The 21008-nt window shown below is 42.0% G+C and overlaps 1 protein-coding gene across 2 annotated transcripts in view; it reads right to left on the bottom strand.

Moving 5' to 3' along the window:
• znf704 (zinc finger protein 704) overlaps positions 1–20309 on the bottom strand; it is a 53630-nt gene extending 33321 nt beyond the window's left edge. Inside the window, exons 1-2 of one of the 2 annotated variants that reach the window (XM_037794141.1) lie at positions 19501–20309; positions 13195–13382 (exon numbers count right to left, since the gene is read on the bottom strand). In XM_037794141.1, the coding sequence (XP_037650069.1) occupies positions 13195–13382; positions 19501–19779 (467 nt within the window). In that variant the 5' untranslated portion in view covers positions 19780–20309. The remainder of the gene's footprint in view (positions 1–13194; positions 13383–19500) is intronic. The other variant, XM_037794139.1, reaches the window with a different exon arrangement.
• Between the last annotated feature and the right edge of the window lie 699 nt (positions 20310–21008).

Genomic DNA, 21008 nt, shown 5'->3' on the forward strand with positions numbered 1-21008 from the left:
ATTACAGCTATTTTTCTACATAAGTAAATTTCCCATGTGAAAACAGCCAACTGAAGCAATTAGACAGTAGTGAAATCTGTGGAGTGTGCAGGCAGATTTCAAATGCTTTGGTGCCAAAATTTGACGCAGTTGTTTTGTCAGAGAAAGCTCGGATAAACAACTTGTACTCGCCTCGCTGTGGTTGTCGCTACTGATTTCATATGCTAGTGTAAGTTAGCCACACTGCCTATTCTACAGCGCCAGCACACAGCTCAGCAGTGGGCTAACATCTCTCTCTGTCAGTCAGAGGAAAAACAACCACATACGCACACACACGAAGCAGGCAGAGGAGAGAGGAGACAAAGGAAGAGAGGGAGGGCTAGAGTGTGGGAGAGACACAGATCATGGGGGAATGAAGGGGGGAAATGAGCGGGAAAGCAGAGATGGAGAGAGCAAGATAGAATACAGCGAGTCAGGGGAGGTGAAAGCAAGAGGGAGAGAGAGAGAAAGAGGACAGGAAGGGAGAACGAAAGCAACTTAGAAAGCTCAATCAGCCATCTGGGCAAAGGGGGCAATGAGAGGGAGACGGGAAGAATAAAGAGAGAGGGAAAAGAAGTGGACAGTGAGAGGGAAAAGTGTACTGTAAGTGGGAGAGACAGAGACAAAAGGGGGAGGAAAGAAAGGGAGAGAGAGAGAGAGAAAGGAAGAGGAGGTTTTCAGTTTGCTCTTTGTTATAGTGAAAACCAGTGAGACATGAACTCTTACCACAGAAATAATCTAATCCAATATAGTATATAAAATTGGCCTTCAAATCTGACTTTTTTTCCCAGTACTGGAGCACAGACAACAAATTGTCGCGCAGCTTTCCAAATAAAATCTTAATATCACTTTGACATGTGCTGTACATTAAATAAAAACAGGCTGTTTTCGGATTATTGAAAATTGTGGCTTTAACTGACATGCAACATGGCACAAGTCAGCAGAGGATATAGAAACAATGACTTCCTCGAGATAAGTCATTACTGGAGGGAAGTGTGTTTGTGTGGATAGAGTTGAGTAAAGGAGTGTTTTGCTCAACTCGACCAACCCCTTCCGACAAAGACCCACTACAGAGCAGCCATGAGGGAAGCACCCGTGTTTACATAAATGTCAATGGGAGGTCATGAATTATGCATGCTATATGGAGGGGTATGGCTGTGTAACATGGTTTGTGTGTATGTGTGTGTGTGTGTGTGTGTGTGTGTCTGTGCATTTAATGTTTGCAGACCTAAACTCCAGAAAATGCTTTTGTGTGTGTGTGCATGTGTGTGTAATGAGGGTGTTATGTTTCCCTCCATCAAGGCTGAGAGCCTCAAACGCCTGCAAGAGAGAAAATAAGAGAGGGGTCTTTAAGAGAGAGAGAGAGAGAGAGAGAGAGAGCCAGAGAGAGAGCGAGAGGGAGAGAGAGAGAGCGAGAGAGAGAGAGACGAAGAGAGAGAGAGAGAGAAGCCCCTGGTAAACACATCCATTTTGCAGCTCATAGTGAGGTAATGTTGCCAAAGCTACTACGATCCACACACACACACACACACACACACACACACACACACACAAATACAAACTCAAAAAATACACACAAAGTTCTGCAGGCAGCCCTCGAGTTTGGCAGAACATCCGAGTCCCAACCGACCCAAACCCCTAAAATGATTGCACACACGTGCGCACACACACACAGCCCCGCTCACATGGGAGTGTCAGCATGTGGAACCTGAATCAAAACAATAACAAGCTCGTCTGCAGATGCTGGCGGCTCACGTGACCGAAGCCACCGGCTCCCATTGTTTACAGCGAGGGACGGGAGAGAAGAGGGAGGAGGGAGGTGACAAATCTGTAGTTCGGGCAAACTGCCGCCTTGTTGATATTAAGAGCTCTACGATGGTGGGGGTGGTGTGTGTGTGTGCTGAGGAAAACAGGAGATGGTCTGAGCAACCTCTCCAAATGGGGGTTGAGGGGGCATCTGTACCAGCTGTCTTCTGAATTCCAGTGTACACCCACACACACACACACACACACACACACACACACACTATATCAACCCCCAAAGCTAAAAGATCCACTGCTGACTGTTTACCCTTACAAGCTGTTCTGTACAGCGACCAAGGGACGACCTGAAGATAAGCATTGAACCTTTACCTTCAGGGGGTCGTGTGTGTGTAGTAACGTTGCCACTGCTAGCCAGCTTGCAGGTGAAGCTAGTGAAGCTAATGACAAATGTCTTTGAGGAACAAAGGACGGCCGAGAGAGAGAGAGACAAAGAAAAAGTGAGTGTGTGTAAAAGAGAGAGAGAGAGAACATTACACAGAACCCCTACAGAGAAGAGATGCAACAACCAAAGCTTTATCTCATTTGAAAGGTTGGGTGGTGGTGTGTGGCATGAGCCAATTATGATCGGGTGTGTTTATGCTGCAGCTGGGGTCCACCATTTAACAATTTTAGCACCACAAAAAGGAGGTTTATGTATCGCAAGGCTTTTAAATGTCATGATGATTTCTGGGAAAGTCAAAAGAGCCAAAAGCAACAGCAATAATGATAAACAGAAAAGTTGAGAATAGCCAACAGGCAACTGGACAAATACATCAGGAATCACAAGATGTATTTCACTTCCAAATATTAAGCTACATGCTTTAATAAAACTTAAGTCATCCAGTTTCTGCACACATTCAAGGACAAATAAGATGGGGAAAAAGCTGCCCTCTCTGTTTCTTTTGACTGTATGTGTATGCGGCCAAGTGCGTGAGCTGGAAACCCAACAGATGATGGATTACCTTTTAAATTTTCTTTTGGAAAGCGCCGGGTCTCTTATTTACAGTTCTGGTCTGCTGCCTACTCCCGGCATTAGATCTTACTGGAGACACCAAAGACCACGGAGCCTCGTTATTGGATTATGAAGTAAAAGGATATTCCACTGTTGTCCTATTCGGGTACAATTTATGTAGATCGGCCCCGGCAGATGGCTGTTAGATGTCAGACTAACAAATGGCTAACTTTCAATTAACTTTATCGCTCCCTCCTCACAACATAAGGCCTTTTTGTTGAGGAAGACATCTGTGGGATAGTTTTCACTAAATGCCTGGCTTATTTAACTGTGCGGTGGATTCAACAGTGTGGAGCAGAACTCGGAGAATGCCAACTGTTGAGATGCTGCATGGCAAATCGCTTTCTTGTAGATGTTATTCATGTCATTGAACACGATTCTGGCAAAACAATTAACAGCGAATCAAGCAGATTTGTGCTGAAAGGTCCTTCGATGCACGTTGCATTATCACCACTTTAACTTTGTATGATTGCCGCTTGTGAGAAAAATGATCTGCTGTCTTGGAGGTGAAATTACATGCCACCGCGCTAAACACATTATAGCCTCTCCCGCGGTGTGAATATCTTTTATACATCTGTTAGACCAGAAGGTACCACATCTGGGAGTTAACAGCATTGCGGGCATCATGCCTTTGATTCAGTGAGGATCATATGAAAGCACGGTTTAGTCTACAAATGTTACAATACTTTACGTTTTCTGTGGTTATGACTGTAAAATTCACAGGAATATGCTTTAATAGACTACTTTTAAACCTTTTACAGCATGACTCAAATCCTGACAATAATATCCTTGTATGCTTTCAACGCGGGTTCTTTTGATAACATTGGGCGGTTTGAGGATTCAAGGTCAATTCTTCAGCAGGATGCCGTTATATCCTGTCCTTCCACGCTGCTAACTGGCAGGTAATTGGTGTCCTTTCATCATCAATGACTCGAGTGTCATTACACTAGAGCAGAAGCTATTGACAGGATCGAAGGTGGACAAAAAAACATTGCTTGAGGGGAGATTTTTTCTGAGTGGCTGCACAACATTTGTTTGGAGAGCGGAGACACCTGTGTTCTGACCTGACATGACCCATGCAGGCTCGCAGCATGTGAGACAGAGAGAGATGCCACTGGTGAGTAATACGGCAGAGCTGATATAAATTCATAACACATGTGTGTTAATGTCCCTGCAAACACACATAGGTTAGAATAATGAACACACACACACACGATAAACCGATGTACTGAACCACACTGAACAAGCCACACTAAACTATTTGACAGTCACAAAGCTTCACAGCAGTTTTCCATTGTTTCCTTCCAAGTCCTTGAGACAGTCTCTCATCTGGGCGACCCTTTGGGAGGAATCACATTGTTCCCTTTTAAAATGTGTCTGCGTGAGACTATGACAAGTAACTGAGGCACTCAAATATTGTCTTTTTTAATATCACTTCTCTGGAAAAAAGTCTGCGCTTCATAAAAATGGATTAAAAGTACATTTAAATGGCCCCACATTACAAATATGTGGCGAGCAGCTCATGGGAGGAACTGATATGTTCTGTTGTTGGATGGCCAGTGTTTGAATTTAATTTGCGCTTATCTCCTTGGATTAAGACAAAGAATGATTAATGTTCTCATGCAAACTGTCATGAACAAAGAAAGGAAAGTCATTATAACATCTGGATGAAAAGCGGGCGGTGAGGACAATCTGAAAAGTGGAACGTTGGAGTGGTATCAAACGATGGCTAGCGCACAAAACCGAAAAAATACACACAATCGCACACATGTGAGGGCATATGAGGGCACCTCCACCGTACCTCCACCCACCCCTCGCTCACGCCGCGCCCACTCTGCTAAACCGCGATAAAATTGATGAGCGACACTCAAATTAAAATGGGGCTACAGTTATGACACCCTCATGCCGTGCTCTTAATTAGTACATCTCCATTTTAATTAATAAAGCCTGTCAGCCTGACAGATATCAATAATTCAAAATAGGCAGGTCAATGGAGCTTCAAAATTGATGGGCATAATTAGAAATAATGTGGAGAGCAGGAGGTAGTTCTGGCGGGCTGGGTTTGTTTTTAATAGGTTACACTTGAGGAGCATTTCGCCCCCCCCGTCGTGTCACAATGTCTTTGCCCCAAACCAAAACTTTGCCAGGGTCAGTACAGTATTATTAATGCTAAATTATGGCAGGAAGGACACAATTAATCACCTTGCAGTCCCTATGCTTTACATTCTGTATAAGATTTATGTCTTTATGTGCAATTTTGTGTTTTTCTACTTTGTTGTTGGAACAAGCACAAAAGATAAAACTCTTAAAAGTAAAATACAAACATGAATTAGCTCTCCTTTTTTTGCCATTAGGTAAAAAGGTAAAAAAGTATTTCTTTAAGAAAAAAACAAACAAAATTCTCTGAGTCCAGCTTCTTAAATGTGAATAATTTCTGCTTTCTTTACTCCTCTATAACAGTAAAGTTAATATCTTTGACATTTTTCACAATTTTCTGGCATTTTATAGACCAAACAACTAATCGATTAATCAAGATAATAATCAAAAGATTGATAGACAGTGAAAATAATCGTTAGTTGCAGCCCTAAAAACCAATACAAAAATCTGCTTGAATATATGTCTCGAATAAACACAAATGGCTAATGAGCCACTGCTTTATGGGAAAACAAGTTAATTGACTTCAATTTAATATAAAAAACATGAAACACAAGTGATCAAATAAAATCACTAGGTTCAAACAATAACCTAGACGCAGTTCTGTCAGAACAAAAACAAAATTACTAAACAATATGGTCATGTTCTAACATTCAGGCAAAGATGCTGTGTAGTGACAGGGAGTGTTTGTCTGTGCCTATAACAACTGAATTAAGATCATTTGAGTAATGCTCAAATTTCACACAAATAACAGTTAGTGTCACATGAGTGCTGTACTTCTCAGCATAAACTGAATCATATTAGGACAAACCTTATAAATTGAATTCTCAAAAGATCTTAATACATTTCCTCATCATTTTAGGAGCTGACTTTAACACATTCTGCTGGTTAAACAGCCCAGTCAAGGTTAAATTCTCACTTTGTACTCCATAGACAATGGATGTTCAGTTCACTAATTTCACCTCCTCATTAGCGTTTCTGTTTGGACACTGAACTCGGAGACACTGCTGTCAATGGGTACCACCTCTTATATACCGTAGATGACCATAATGCGCGTCCGTCGATAGAATCAATTAGAGTTTTTTGTTTTCCTGTAGCACTCTGTGCCATCAGTCCATTAAAGCCGGGACTATGGATTAGTCCGAAGCAGCAGATCCCACTGTCACATAAACATCGGCTTTGAGTCCCTGCACTATGCATTATAGATAACTGAACACAAAACCACCATACAGATACAACAACATCGATGTGGGACAAATTAGCATATTAGTGACATTTTCTGTGAGGCTTTAGATTGATTCATCTGTTGATTCATGCCATCGGTGCTGTCAGGCCGACACATTTCGTCACGATCCCTTGACAGCGATAAAGAGTGTTCAAAAATCGCTGTGTTTATTTACGGCATCAATAACTGCAAATAGATTTCTGCTGATGGCTTCAAAATGAATGTTACACATTATGAGTCAATTCCACTGCTAGCGTCAAAGTAATCAGTATACAACTTCTACGGTGTCAAATATGTTATTTAGATAAACTGTAGACTTTGTGGATTTCATTTAAACTGCATGCACTGAAGGAAAAACTCAATAACTGATTGTAATTAGCATGCCAGATGTACGCCAAAGAACAAAGTAGCTCTGAAGTCTTTTGCTGTTTAAGTGAATGTAAATCCTGGATTGAGATCACATCAACACTGCCTACACATGCCCTGCCACAGTCCAGTGCTTTGGCAAAAGATCGCAGTGAATTTAGGCCGACCGTCCACTAATCCATGGTTAAGCATTCCCCCACTCACACTCACCGATATTCAGCACGCTTAATTAAAGAGCCAATTTGCATATAAATGTAAACTCACAATCTCACTCCTGCGGCATCACAGGTGGTCGTTTTCTCAGGAGCCAGAACCTATCCAATGAGCCAGCGCGGACCAACTCGATGCGGCTCTCACCAGTGTGCCGCGGATATTGACAAAGAGTGAGGGCTTTTGTCTTTGATTAGTCCATGTGCAATAAATCTAAAGCTGAGTTAACAGCGGGGTGGGTGAATACTCAACACTTGTATCTGAGATTAGAGGTTCAGTACAGTCAACTGAGGTGGTTTTCAAGCCATGAACAAACTCCGGTGGATCCTGTTAAACAGAGCAAGCAAAGTAGAGAGAAAAAGCCAATAAAAACTGATTTGATATTTAAATAATCCATACAGACCACTGTTTAATGAGCCTAAAGAAAATATGTCATGCTAGGAAATCGCAACGACAATCTACGGCCCACAAGGTGCTTTTGTCTCATCTGGTTTTCTCCTTTGCATCTCAAGATCTCATTTTGTCCCATTATACTCACAGTTATATTACACTGAAACACTAAAGATGGAAGTGGGAGGTTAGAGAATGGCTCTGATATTACAACGGTGCACATGATGTAGTGTAATCCTGACTAAAATGAGATCATATCGCTCTAATTTTAGCATGTTTGCACTGGTTACCTGACACTCTCAGAATTGATTTTTTAAGATTTGTGCTGATCCCTTTTAAAACACAAATGCACCTGGTACCAAGATATGATCACAGACATTTTAAGCTCACATGAGCCCTGGCTCAGGACACCGGGTCGGTCCCTACTGGCTGCTCTTAAGCCAAGATTAAAAACAACATTCGGCTTTTTCCCCTCAGGGCTCCGAGACAATGAAACAACCTGTTGTGATGAGCTCATGCTGGCTAAATCTGTACATTTATTTAAATCCTTTCTTAAAGCTAGTGTCTAGCTTTCACTCAAACTGTTGACTTTATTTACCTCTTTGCAAAGTGCTTTGTATAACTGTTTAGAAAACTAATGTAGTTCTGGTCACTGTTCAGTAGGGCTGGGACGATACATCTATCTCCGATTTGATACTATCACAATACTTGGGTGCCGATTCGATATGTATTGCAATTTTTAAGTATTGCAATTCTACAAGTGTTGCCATTCGATATTACGATTTATTGCGGTTTTCGTTAACTTTTTTAACACTAGACCATGAGGAAAAAGTTGAACCATACACTTCTAGGGACTTTTACTTTGGAAAATATCGAAATTAATACAATAAATATATTTGATTTTCAGCATGTATGTAGTCAGAGTTGTCCTGAAGTCAAATATATCAGTCATTGTCAGGCATTATTTATGAATTTCTTTCCAGCAACCCAAAAATCAAAGAATAAAGACATTTCCCTCACAAATTAATGGTATTTTCTTTTTTAATTTATAACAGATAATGTTTTATACTTCTGGTGAATACAATCCAATCAATCATATTTCCATATACGTACTTTGTATATACAGTTCCCTTTGTTAACACCTTATTTTGAAAACCAGACGTAGTCACATGTGTATACTTCCACTAACTTTGCCAAGTCCGTCGCTAGCTCTCCCCATCAGCTCCATTCCCTTTATGCAGCCATGGTCAGCTCCATCGGGGCCGTTTGAATGCATTTAACATAAATGTCAGTTTGACCGCGCGTTACCGCAATACGATAACGTTTCCTGTCCATGACCGAGTTAGCATGCAGCTTTAGCCGTGATGTCTAGCTCTGCTTTTCCTGGAAATGTGAGAAACCCAAAGTGTTTCCATACTTAAATGTATGTGTAGTGTTTGGATTTAGAATGTGAGAGTGCAGGTCGTATCCACGTGCACATTCCGTCGTTTTTTACTTTATCGTTTCGGCTCGCTGCGTTTGTTTTGGTTGAAGGATACGGAACGGATTAGAAGTTATGTTATTCAGACTACAACAATAAAAGCGGTAACTTCCTTCTACCTCTGCATAGACTCAAATGAAGCAAATATATCGATTCTGGCATTAAAAAAAATAATTTAAAATCTTGGAATCGTTTATTCCTCACCCCTACTACACAGGTTTTGCACACTACAACACAGACAATGGCGTATTGGAAGGACCTATTAACAGTGTGTAATAAATAAGAAAAGTTATACTAGGCAGCCAGCACACACACACACTGCAACCACATGTGGTTACATTTGTTTGCCATTTTTCTTAGAATGAATCTAAATCAATTTCCCTCATGAAACTCTGCCTGCTAAAGTTGTCACTGTGACAGATCCCACAACGTTAGGAATTTTGGAAACCATTAAAGTGGCTCAAAACAAGAACCCTCTATTACACATGTTGAGCAATGTCCTCTTTATATAAATACAAGCACATTTCTGTTTGATATTTTTAGCTTCGTGTAGTTAGGCCAATCTGATAGAGTAGAATTGGACTCAACACACTTGGTTTGGTCAAGTAAATGGTAGCAGGAAAAAACTCAGTGTCCAATCAGATAATAGCACACTGAGTCTGGGAGAGCGAGACAGTGAATGAGAGGGAGAGAAAGAGAGAGATCATGAGAGCTGTCTTTTCAGATGGTAATCGCATGGTTTCTGAACACCATTGGCATCCAAACAAGGAAAACTGTTTTCTTTGGCAAACGCCAGGCATTTCTCTCGCTCTTTCTCTCTCTTTCTATCTGTCACTCACTCTCTGGAGAACCCACACTGCTCTTGTGCACACGCCCCATAATCCCCTCCTTTCTCTCGTTTCGAAACTCGCTCCTTCGCCACAAACACAAACACATTATGCAAGAAGAGTAATATCACTAGCAGTGTTCCATAAAGGTGTGAAATGACCACAAAGACTAACAAAACCAGGAGCAGAGGCAAAACAAGCGGATTATGAAGCCATGCCGCTTCATCAAAAGACAAACGATAATTAGACAGTCCCTTTGGGCCTCTTTTTTGCTCAGGATTGGGAGTCTTTGGGGCCGTTCCATGTCTGAGTTGGCTGATGCACCATGCAGGCTCCGAGTGTGGAACACATGGTTGGCTCAGCATAGTGAACTGAGTGATCTGCAAATACACTGATCAACAATAAAAATAATCAACCATAACAAACTTTTGTTTTGGCATCAAATAAAGCTTTGATTTACAGCTACGTGGAATGATCATCCTTTACCATAAATCTGATTGAATGTGGTCATTGTGTTGGACCTTGGGTGTTAAAAAAACAGAAGAAAATTACAGCATCATAGAGGACCAGCAAGGGGTCCAGTTATTTTCAGAAACGTGAGTAACCTCGCTTCGTGCTAGAAAGGGATTGCTGGCGGTCTGAATATGAGAAGATTTGAACCCTCAGATCTGTTGTTTTTGGGTTTTGCAATAATAAGCAGAGCACTCTCTTGATTTCCCCTTCAACTAAGGTTATACTTCGCTTCCCCTGCTAGCAATTAGTCCCCAGAACACTATTTGTCAAAAGCCAAGCCATTCGTTTCCACTGGTCTGCCCCCGCCAGCTCCTGTTACAATTGACTGTTTCCTGCATAGAGAAAACATAAGCCCTCGAAGGAAGGAGAAGGCCCAGCAGCTGGCTGAAACCACAGTCTGACAATGAGTAGAGATGTCTGAAAAGAGAGAATCAGACAATATATTTGGCGTAAAAACAAATCAGAAATCTGCCCCAGCGAGCAATTCCAGCCTCTTTATTTTCGAGACACAGCACATTTAAAAACATTTCATAAAGGAAACTATTTCTTTGGACATTTGGGAGTTGGGGCAATGCAGAAAATAGGTCAATCATGGAATGACACCTATTGATTTTTGGAGCAAGATCTGACGAAATGCGTGTGAAGTAAATGTGCTGTAAACAAATACGATGAAGGAGGCAACTCGATAATGTAATGAGAGCCGGACCGACTGACAGAACCATAAAATGTAGCTACACAAAACCCCCGAGGTCTAACGTCATTTTTCCTCTATTTTCCCAATGATTGCAGACGAGGCATTGGGGCACTTCAGTGAGTCCCAGTGAGGTAGGAAACCTATTGTATCTGGGTTGCAAGGGACCTGGAGAGCCGTCAAACAGCCAGACATTTTCTTGGTAAATCACCAGCAGAGAGGGAACTTCTGAGAGTGCAATTAACAACCTCAAGGTCAGACTTCTCTGGAGAGTTAGCTCTGAACTGAAATCCTCAGGCAGTCTCTCTCTCTTCCCTCTTTTGCTGTTATCCTCACAGCTACACACTCATACACACTCCTTTACCCTCTTGTGCTCCTCTCCACACACATACATTGCCTTCACTCTTTTACCTTGTTACTTCCCGCGTCCCCTTTCCACCATCCCTCCAAGCCTCTTTCTCCCCCCCTTGTCTCCATTACGGATAAACGTTACTCTGCGGTCGGCGGCGGCGACACCATTTCATCCCCAGTGCCAGAGCGGGGATGAAAATCGGTCGCAGGTGTGCAGAGGATGAGAGCCATGGATCTTAATCTTAAGGAAATAATGGTGCTGTGTGCACTGAAGAGGTCGCTATAGGGATATCTGAGGAAGGAGCTCCGGGTCATACCTGAATGAACTTTCCATGTTCTTGATTGCGTGAGCACACTTTACAAATTGGACTGAAATTAAGTTTTTGGAAGTCTGGTTTTGCATTTGGTTTGATTTAGCGCAGGCATACACAGGTTGTACCATTTGCAGAAGTTATGCATTGATCAAACACAGAACATACACACACCATCCAAGATGTGTTTGATTGTTCCAGGGGCCTTCTCCCTACACATGACCTTTACATACCTACCTTCCTTCTTTCTTACCGGGCAAGAGGAGATGACTAAATTCCATCATGCTGCTGGAATTTTTGGCGAGAGAGACAACTTGGGTGTGTTGTTGAAATTTAGTTTGTCTGCCCACACATGAAAATAAGTGAAGCTTTTTACAGGTTGTGGTTTCTCTTAACCATTATATCAGGATTATTGTATGTTGAGGGAAAAGACATTCCCCGTGGCTATCTTGTCGTCAGGTGGCCTCATTAGGAGGATAAACAGGAACCTGGTTTATGAAGGGATCGTCCCTGAGCTGAGGCAACAAGCTGAACTTGTGCAAGGGCACTGAGATGATCAATAAGCCATTCCACAATAACCATATAAATATATCAATATTATGGCTATCCTATATGCAAGGATCAAATTAGAGTGGGACTGCTGTAAAAAACATCTGTCTAATCCATGTGATAGATTCAGTTTAAAAAGAGATTCCTCCTCTTAATGGGCAACGAGAGAGAAGCAAATCAATGATTTATGAGCAAATAACTATTAAATTTAAAGCTGGGCTCAGGATGCAGTGATAAAGCGGCTCAGATGGGCCACTTTTACTGTACTTTTCAGCGAGTTGCCATCGATTGGACTCCTCCAGCAGCACGAGGACAAGTAATGGGGGAGTGATGTTCGATAACACCGAGGTGCTTTACAAGGTATTAGTGTTTCACATTTAATAGTGAAAGTGTTGTTTCTTTATTAGATTGCTCTTCACTGCCATGGACTGCTGCCTATTAATGTTTAATTGCCCCATTGTGGACGAGCTTCGGTGTTGGATTATGCTGACCATTTTACAATAATATTTGTGTTTTTATGGTGTTAAGAGAGTCGCTGAATGTGTGAGGGAACAGCTCATGCATCATAACATAATAACAGTTTTTCATTTGTTTTGGGCTCTGTGTTGCATGAAAGCTTCTCCCACACAAATTTCAAGCATATTTCTTCTTATGTCTATTTTGGCTATGAAGCTAGTATGTCTAACTGTCTTTGCTACGGAGCAAATAGGGTAACGATGCAATTTACTGTTAGTTCACTCTCATGGCCTTGAGTCCATGTTGCACCACTTTAACAATTTTGGAAACCACCAGACTAGGCATGCCATTTAAAATAACCATAACCATAATTGCTTCAGCAAGTTAAGGCAACAGCATGGGATTCTTCCAAAAATGACATTTTGCACACAACCCTTCAATATTTAGGACAGGGACGAAATCTTAGACTAACTACATTTTGGTATAGGAGTAACAATACATTCATTCCAACATACTGACACCGCTGATGTGCAGTGTGACATGTATGCCAGCATATGATAAAATATATATGTAATGGAATAAAACTGAACTCCTGTCAGATTACATTGCATTCAGTGTTCTGATAAAATGGCTTCAAGGATCACATGAGAAAATGGGACGTCAGCCCATATTAACTCCGTGACATTTATGAGATGACATATCTATGTCATAAACCTTCAATGAACTTTGCATGTGGGAACCTAAGCCAAACTTCCTGTAAGACAGGAATCAGACTCTCCAGTCAAAGAACTGTCTGGCATGCTTGTATACATGCACGCGCACACACACGCTGTCCTACCTGGCGTGAGGGACATCGATGCTGGAGGAGACCACTTTGCGTTTCTGCTCTAGTAGGGACACTGATCGGGTGTCGGGGTCCCGGCCAACACGCTTGCCGTCCGCCACCCGCTGCTCCTCCAGCGCCTCTGGGCTGAGGGAGCCGCCTTCCACCTTATGGCTCTCTGGGGCTCCGTTACTGGAGCTATGCTGGAGAGGGACGCAAAGAAGATTAAGTCAGCGCTTTGGTGGAGAACCATGTACGCAAGTTAGTAACAACGCTGATATGAGAATACGCTGTGAAAAATGTTGATGCAAAGTACAGAAACATGCCTCCTCAGGGTGATGAACATGTCATACATTTCTGCTGCAGGTAAAAAGACTAATAGTAAGAACAACTGTTCATTCAAATTACCTACTAAAATATCAGAGAAATATTACTAAACTTGGAAACCAAATGGATATAGTTTTTCAGATATAAAGTTGGGGTCTGGGCTCTGGCTGGCAAAAGTTTGTAGCCCACATTTTGAAGATTTTCATGTTTACATTTCAAATGAAGGAGTACATGGTCCAACATGGTTCAAGATTTTTTTCCAGCCTCTTAGACTTAAATAGGCCCTTCCAAAATAGATTGGATAAACTCAAAAATGCACAGTGGTCAGTTATAAAACAAGGCTGTTTTACTATCACGATACTTGGGTGCCGATTCGATATGTATTAAAATTTTTAAGTATTGCGATTCTACAAGTATTGCAATTTGATATTAGGATTTATTGCTATTTTTATTAACTTTTTTAACACCAGACCATGGGAAAAAGTTGAATCATACACTTCTAGGGACTTTAACTTTGGAAAATATCTAAATTGATAGAGTAAAAATGTTTGATTTTCAGCATGTACAGTTGTAGCGTCGATTGATTTGACCACAGAGATGAGATTGACGGCTGGCTTGACCGCACGTTACCGTAATATGATAACGTTTCCTGTCCATGACAGAGTTAGCATGCAGCTTTAGCCAGGATGTCTAGCTCTGCTTTTCCTGGCAATGTGTGAAAGCTTCAGTGTTTTCCATACTTTACTGTATGTGTAGTGTTTACCACGTTGGATTTAATATGTAAGGGTGCAGGTTGAATCCACGCGGACCCTCCTTCGTATTCTATTTTCTGCTTGTTGATTCGGTTGACAGACACTGAATGGATAGGACGTCACGTTACTCAGACTACAATAATAAAAGCGGTCACTTCCTTCTACCGCCGCATGGACTCAAATGAAGCAAATATATCGATTCTGGCATTAAAAAATCTATTTCAAAATCGTAAAAAAAAAAGAATCACGATACATAGGTGAATCGATTTTTTCCCCCACCAATATTAACAATCATGTGCCATCAAGTGTTTCTAAGGACATGACACCTTAGGAAGAATCATCTGTAAGTACTTAAAAGATACCCAGTGGAGATTTTGACCACCAGTAACGCTATTTAGCAATGTTTTTACGAGTGGGTCCCTGTTTTGTTTGTATTCTGCATGAGCATGTGGATGCTGCTATACACACCATGCAAAACAAAATGCTGCCGGTTTCACACTATTCCACTGATTTGAAAAAAAAATTGAAAAAAAACCAAACAAACCCTGATTTCTTCCTTAATCATAAACATATTAGAACTACAAATTTTCATGTTGGCCTTAATTCAGATCACCGTGTTGCCAAAAAGCTTATTGGAACCAGGAGACGAACCAGTACTTAATAACAAACACACAAACATACTCCACACAGCAAGACTGCATTACATAAAACAACATATTCCCGCGCCAAACACACTTACCAATGTAAACTACTCACTGACACAGACAATCACAAAATAAAAGCATTTCTCCCATCTGAAAACGCCCACCTGTAGCAATGTAAAACCAGCCCCACATCATCTCTTCTCTTACACAACAGCAACGAATGGCATGCTTCTGCACATGAATACCTGCATGCACCTACGCACACACCAACACACACATCGCTGTAGGTAACTAAAGCCATCAGGTTCTTAGAAACACACTGAGAAAAGGCCAAAACACAGCCAGAGTGACACACACGGCTGCCCATGCCAATGGAGCGTTGAGGAGTATGATATGCAGGCCAGTGTGTGTATGTGTGTGTGTGTGTGTGTGTCTATGCATGTGTGTCTGTAGGTATGTGTATGATCTAGATCCTTATCTCGAAGCACTGTAACACGATTAGGGTTGACTGTAGAAAAGGCAACGGCACCGTAGTCAATCACTCACATGCACAGCGAGCAATTTACTTAGATTAATGAGGTAAAAAAACAGGAGTAATGAGTATTGAGTGTCGCTCATGATAGAGGCTGGTCGCACGGACACTCAGTGGTGCGCAAATCGCTCTGTGAAAACACAGACTTGAGTAAAACAACAAGATGGATTACACCGGCTCGGGGAAGATTAGGTGTTGTGTGTATGACGAGTGTACTCCTCGGATAAAACCAACAGCAATTCCTTCCTTTCACCGGGCTTATGAATGATGGCATTTCACGGAGCCAGGAAATTGTGAAGCATGCCAAATCGGTTGTGAAATGTGAGTTGCGTGTGTCAAGGCTGGTGTATATGTGTGTGTGTGTGTGTGTGTGTGTGTGTGTGTGTGTGTGTGTGTGTGCACGGAACAAATACCCCAAGTGTCCCCCATATCTCCCTGCTCTTTATCTCTCATTCTCCTTCTCTCTCCCACTCACAAACACACACACAGAAACTCATAACCTACTTGCTTTGGGCAGTTTGTCAAGCATAAAGACTCTTGAGCCTTTATGGGTCAAAGGTCAAAGTGTGGACCAACTGTGTCTTTTAGCTCATATGGTTCTTTGTTGCCAGGAAGTATTTGTAGCACATCTAGTGCATGTGACCAGGATTAGGAATGTTAATGATTATTAATTGATGACATTGCACTGACATAGCCGAACGTTAGATTTTCTAACATAACAAACATATGACTTAGTCTAGGGCTTAACAATTGTTTTCATAATGAAATTGCAATTTGAAGTAGTGCCATTTTGAAATCGCGAGAGCTGCAATTTGAATTTTAACTTACTATTTTTATTGCACTTTCACAATTAAACAGAGCAATGCTTTCGCTTCCATGTTGTGCTACATTCCTACTAAATTTGTACAAATCTTTGCATCAAAATAAGACTGGTCCTTATTCACAGTGTATCTCCTAAAAGCAAAATAAAATTGTACCTAAACTTTTTACCAAAAATTAAATCAACAGAGCACTGCTTTCACTGTCACGTTGTGCTAAATTCCTGCTAATTAACAAAACTGCATCAAAATAAGACTTAAAATAAGGGTTTTTCGTTTTGCCCGTCTGCTCTCTGTTGTACAACGAGTAATATACAGTGTATTATTCTTCTACTCTGAACTGCAGCTGCAACATTCAGGAAAGTTGATTGGATATGCAGTGGAAGTTTTCTTTTAGCGGAGCACGTATTTTTAACGTCAATATCGTAGTTGATCATGTTCATTTAATTGTGGGAAGCCAAAATCATGATCGGGATTAAGAATCAATTAATTGTACAGCCCTACATACAAGTTAACTTTTTTAAAGGACTCTTGCAGGACCTCAACAACAAGCAACTGCATTATTACATCTGGTTGTTTTAATGTTAAAACAAGATATATTTGTGATAATGCTTGACACAAACAACGTATTCAAAACTACAGGCCCAGTAGTTACCTAATAGAAATAAATTGTGATAAATTTAAAAACGCAACTATATATATATACACGATATTTTCATTCAGACTCTTTTGGAGTAATTTAAAAGGAAGTTATTCTGCATGCAGAACTGAAATATCTGGCTTTTTGCCAATGAGAGATATAAATACTTTTGAAGGACACACATAAGAACAAGATTGAGAAAAGGGGATAAAAATGTGTGTGTTATACCTGTGTTTTATGTGTTCATAGCACACATAACACATGCATAAACACATTCACCTCCTTTACCCTATAGAATTACTCATACATCATCACAAGCAGCTTCCAGACTTGACCCTGCGGTCACTGTGCTTCACGCTAATGCTGCTCAGCCAACCAATAAGGACAGCCGACGCCGGCCTGCCTGCCTAGGATCGCCGCTTCAGAACAAAGAGTCACTCAGCTCCTGTCAACAAGCTTGCTTCATTGACTCCCACGGCGGCGTACGATCAACGCAAACAACAACAACGGCGAGGACAACAAAAGCGCCCGGCAAAAACAAAAACAAGTAACGCCTCTTTGTTACCAGTGAGGGATCTGTGTATTGCTCACACAACACACACTTGCACCAACCAACAAGTCAACAAGTGGCATCCTGTCCCCCCCACCCTCTAGAACAGGGGGCATTCATTTGCCATACCGGGCAATGTGCCAAGCATCCAGATTCTTTGGAGCATGCCACCCGTTGCCAACCTGGGGGTGCCTGCTTTGTTGGCTGTACAGCTGCTGCTCAAACAGGGCGGCGTGCCCTCACAAACAACCCCCACTGCAAAATTTAAAGTAGTCAGCTCTAACTCATTAAACACACCAATACACATATGGGAGAAAGCACACCCATGCACACAAGAAGCAACACAGATGCACATGTGAATCCACACAACCCCCCTTCCTCATTTCATGGCTTGTTTTCGACCTCAGTTGGGATCGTGCACTGAAAGAGACCTGACCATTGTGCTGACAGGGCTATGCTCCCAGCCTCAGCTGCACTACTCCAGCCTGCACCCGGCAAAACTGTAACGGTATTGTGCAACAGCTTTTGTGAGTGCAGCAACACTGCATGCACAAATGCAAAACAAGAGAGCCCAAGTTTACAATGCATTTCCCCTTCACTCTCCATGCAGAGCTGTTGCATTTCTCTTTGTTGAGGTTTGACATGTCTGAGGAAAGTTTTAAAGATTAATTTGCAACTTAATTTGAGATTTACGAGCATTTTTTTTCAGAGTACTGTATATGTAGATGTACACCCTACCCTGTCTTATATATCTTACTTTTACACAAAGGAAATGTGAGCAGTCCAGCATGTGTGGTAACAAACAGTGGCCGAATATTTCCGTTTTGTAAAAAAGACTGCAGACTGAGTTACTTCATCAATAAAATATCAAAACACAACACACACACATGAATGCAAGGCGGCACAAAGCCACACACACACATCAAAATAAAGGCAGTAAACAAGCAGTTATTCGGTCACATGCATTCCTCAGTCACTCCCTCCACTATAAAAAGGACATAACACACACACACACACACATGCCAGAAACTGTGTTTTCATCCAAGAGCTGGAATGGCTTCTCTGCCTCACCACAGTCTCTATCTGAGGCTATGTGACACCAAAAAGCATACAAGTTGGAAATGAAGGCAATTAGGTCAATGCAAATTAGGCTCGTATCACAACTACAAATTTGGACATCATCGAAACTTACTAATCTGTCACAGGAAGCCCACAATAGCTATTTTTACACAATAATAAGCCTTGTTATGCAGAATGAGTTCACATAATGAGCTGCAGCATCATCTATCAGCGCAGAATGTGCAAAATATAATACATTCTTTGAGTGCATAATAGACTTTTAAATATATAATTCATACACCTTCTCACACAAAAATATATTTGATACTGTATATACTGTATATGTTCTTAATATGCCTGTATATGTTCTTAATATGTCCTTGTACAAAGTGTTTCCTTTTATAATTGTAATGTAAATGAAATTGTAATGTAAATGTAATATAACTTATTATTTTAATGGAGCTTCCCCGCAAAAAGTATTTCACACGTTTGTACATGTATAACCGGCGTGACAAAAAACCTTGAATCTTGAATATATGTGCAATTAAATGCATGATTCACAAAATTGTCTGTGCATGATATATCAATTCTAATGCATTATAATAATTATGTGCAAAAAGCTGTTCTCGCTGCAGTCAGAGGGTGTTTGTTTGCCTCAGCTTACCCACCCACTAGCCCACATAAACATTGCGCAGGCCCCTTTATCAAGGCCTTTGTCCCATATTATTTTGATGTCGCCAAATGTCATGACAGCCCGTTATTTGATGCAATATGCAACCCAATATGCATTATCTCTCTTTTAAATCACACTGCTGTTCTCACAGCTGGTTATATTTTGAGATTTTAGTGGCAGCAGCAGCGGTGGTGTCGGTGGTGGTGACACCGTTAAATCCGCTCCGTGCAGGAAGCGGTTAAACGCTGCAAAACACCACCGCACAACAACACAACACAGTAGCCGGCCGGCGGTGGCGCGCTGAGTCTCCACACACACACACACACCTTCAAGCTGGATTTGAGCGGTCCTTTGGCTGCAGTGTGGTTGAACCCGGCGGCTATCTCCTCCTCGGAGAACTCCTGGAGGCTGCCGTCCTGCATGAGCACCGTGTAGACGCTGCGCCGGGCTGCTCCAACGGCTCCAACGGCCGAGTAAACGTCTCTGTTTTCCTGCTTGACAGCCTGGACCACTCCTGTCATCACCGGAGCACCGTCACCCGTCGGACTCGGCGCATAAACGCGGCTGCCGAGGATCGACCGCTTCACTAAACGCCTCGTATGCATGTCTACTTAAAAAAAAAAAAAAAGGGTACGTGGTCTCAACTTGAATTCAGAGCCGTTAAACCGGTTAAATTTTAAATCAGTAACCGTCGAGTTATAACCGGTAAACAACAACGTCGAGAAAAACAAACCGCAGCGGGGTAGACTACGCGCTCCAACTGCCCGTTTAAAACGTTAGAAAGCGGCAACATACTCGGAGGGTAAATACTACCAAACACCGTACACACAAAAAGCACCGATAAAATGGAAGGATAACTTTGAATTAGCACCGGACAAAACGCCGTTAAAAGCCGTTAAACAACCCTCCAACGTCTAACCGGCGACCAATCTTCCAACGTTCGACCTGTTTGTTTTCCCCACTGCTCCCTGCGCGAGCTGAGCGAACAGCGGGAAAACACGGAGCAGCAAGTACTTTCTGGATCCGAAGTGACATTTGTACACGATTTAACAAAATTGCATCTTATCCGCGATTTAGCGACTTATACAACGAAGAACGGAAGCAAACACGTCGATTTATTTCACTTCGCTCGGCTATAAAAACCGTAAACCCCTCCGTAAGTGTTGATAACGGTCGAAAACAACGTCCGTTACGTGACTCCAGTTCCGGCTACTGTAAACTCCAGTCCAGTGCTTGGCTCCGACCGAGCAGAGCCTCTACCGGCGGAATGCTGCCTGTAAACATGTGCGGTCCGGCGGCCAGGAAGGGCTGTGATTGGTCGCTGCAGCACACGCCTCCACAAGCCCCTCCACCACCTCCTCCTCCGACAAGAAGGTAATGCAAGCCGGGAGGATGCTCCATTCAAAACAATGACGCAAGGATGGAGAGGAAACCAGAAGGGAGGGGGAAAGGCAGAAAGAAAGAAAGGGAAAAAAGGGGAATTCAGGCTACGGAAAGGAAAACTTTGGCCATACAGGCAGGCTTTATGTGCTATAGTTGTTAAAGGCATGCAGCCTACTTTCCAAGGTGCCATGTGGGACTTCTAAATTACTATGATCTGGTTCTAAAAATGAAAGTGCACTGGTGTTGTTTTTCTGAATGTAAACACAACAGGTTATTTCTTATGTGGTTGTCATTACTTAAAGGGACTGTTTGTAACTTTCAGAAATGCTTGTTAACAGCGACACCTGTGGCCGCTAAGTCAACGAAAGTCAGCGTCGGGCTCGCGCTTGCTCGCTCTAAATAGAAATGAACGAGCATCGCTCAAAACAGTGAGGCGACACACGTCAGCTAA

The sequence above is a fragment of the Sebastes umbrosus genome, chromosome 15 (assembly GCF_015220745.1).
Source record: "Sebastes umbrosus isolate fSebUmb1 chromosome 15, fSebUmb1.pri, whole genome shotgun sequence".
Lineage (NCBI taxonomy): Eukaryota > Metazoa > Chordata > Actinopteri > Perciformes > Sebastidae > Sebastes > Sebastes umbrosus.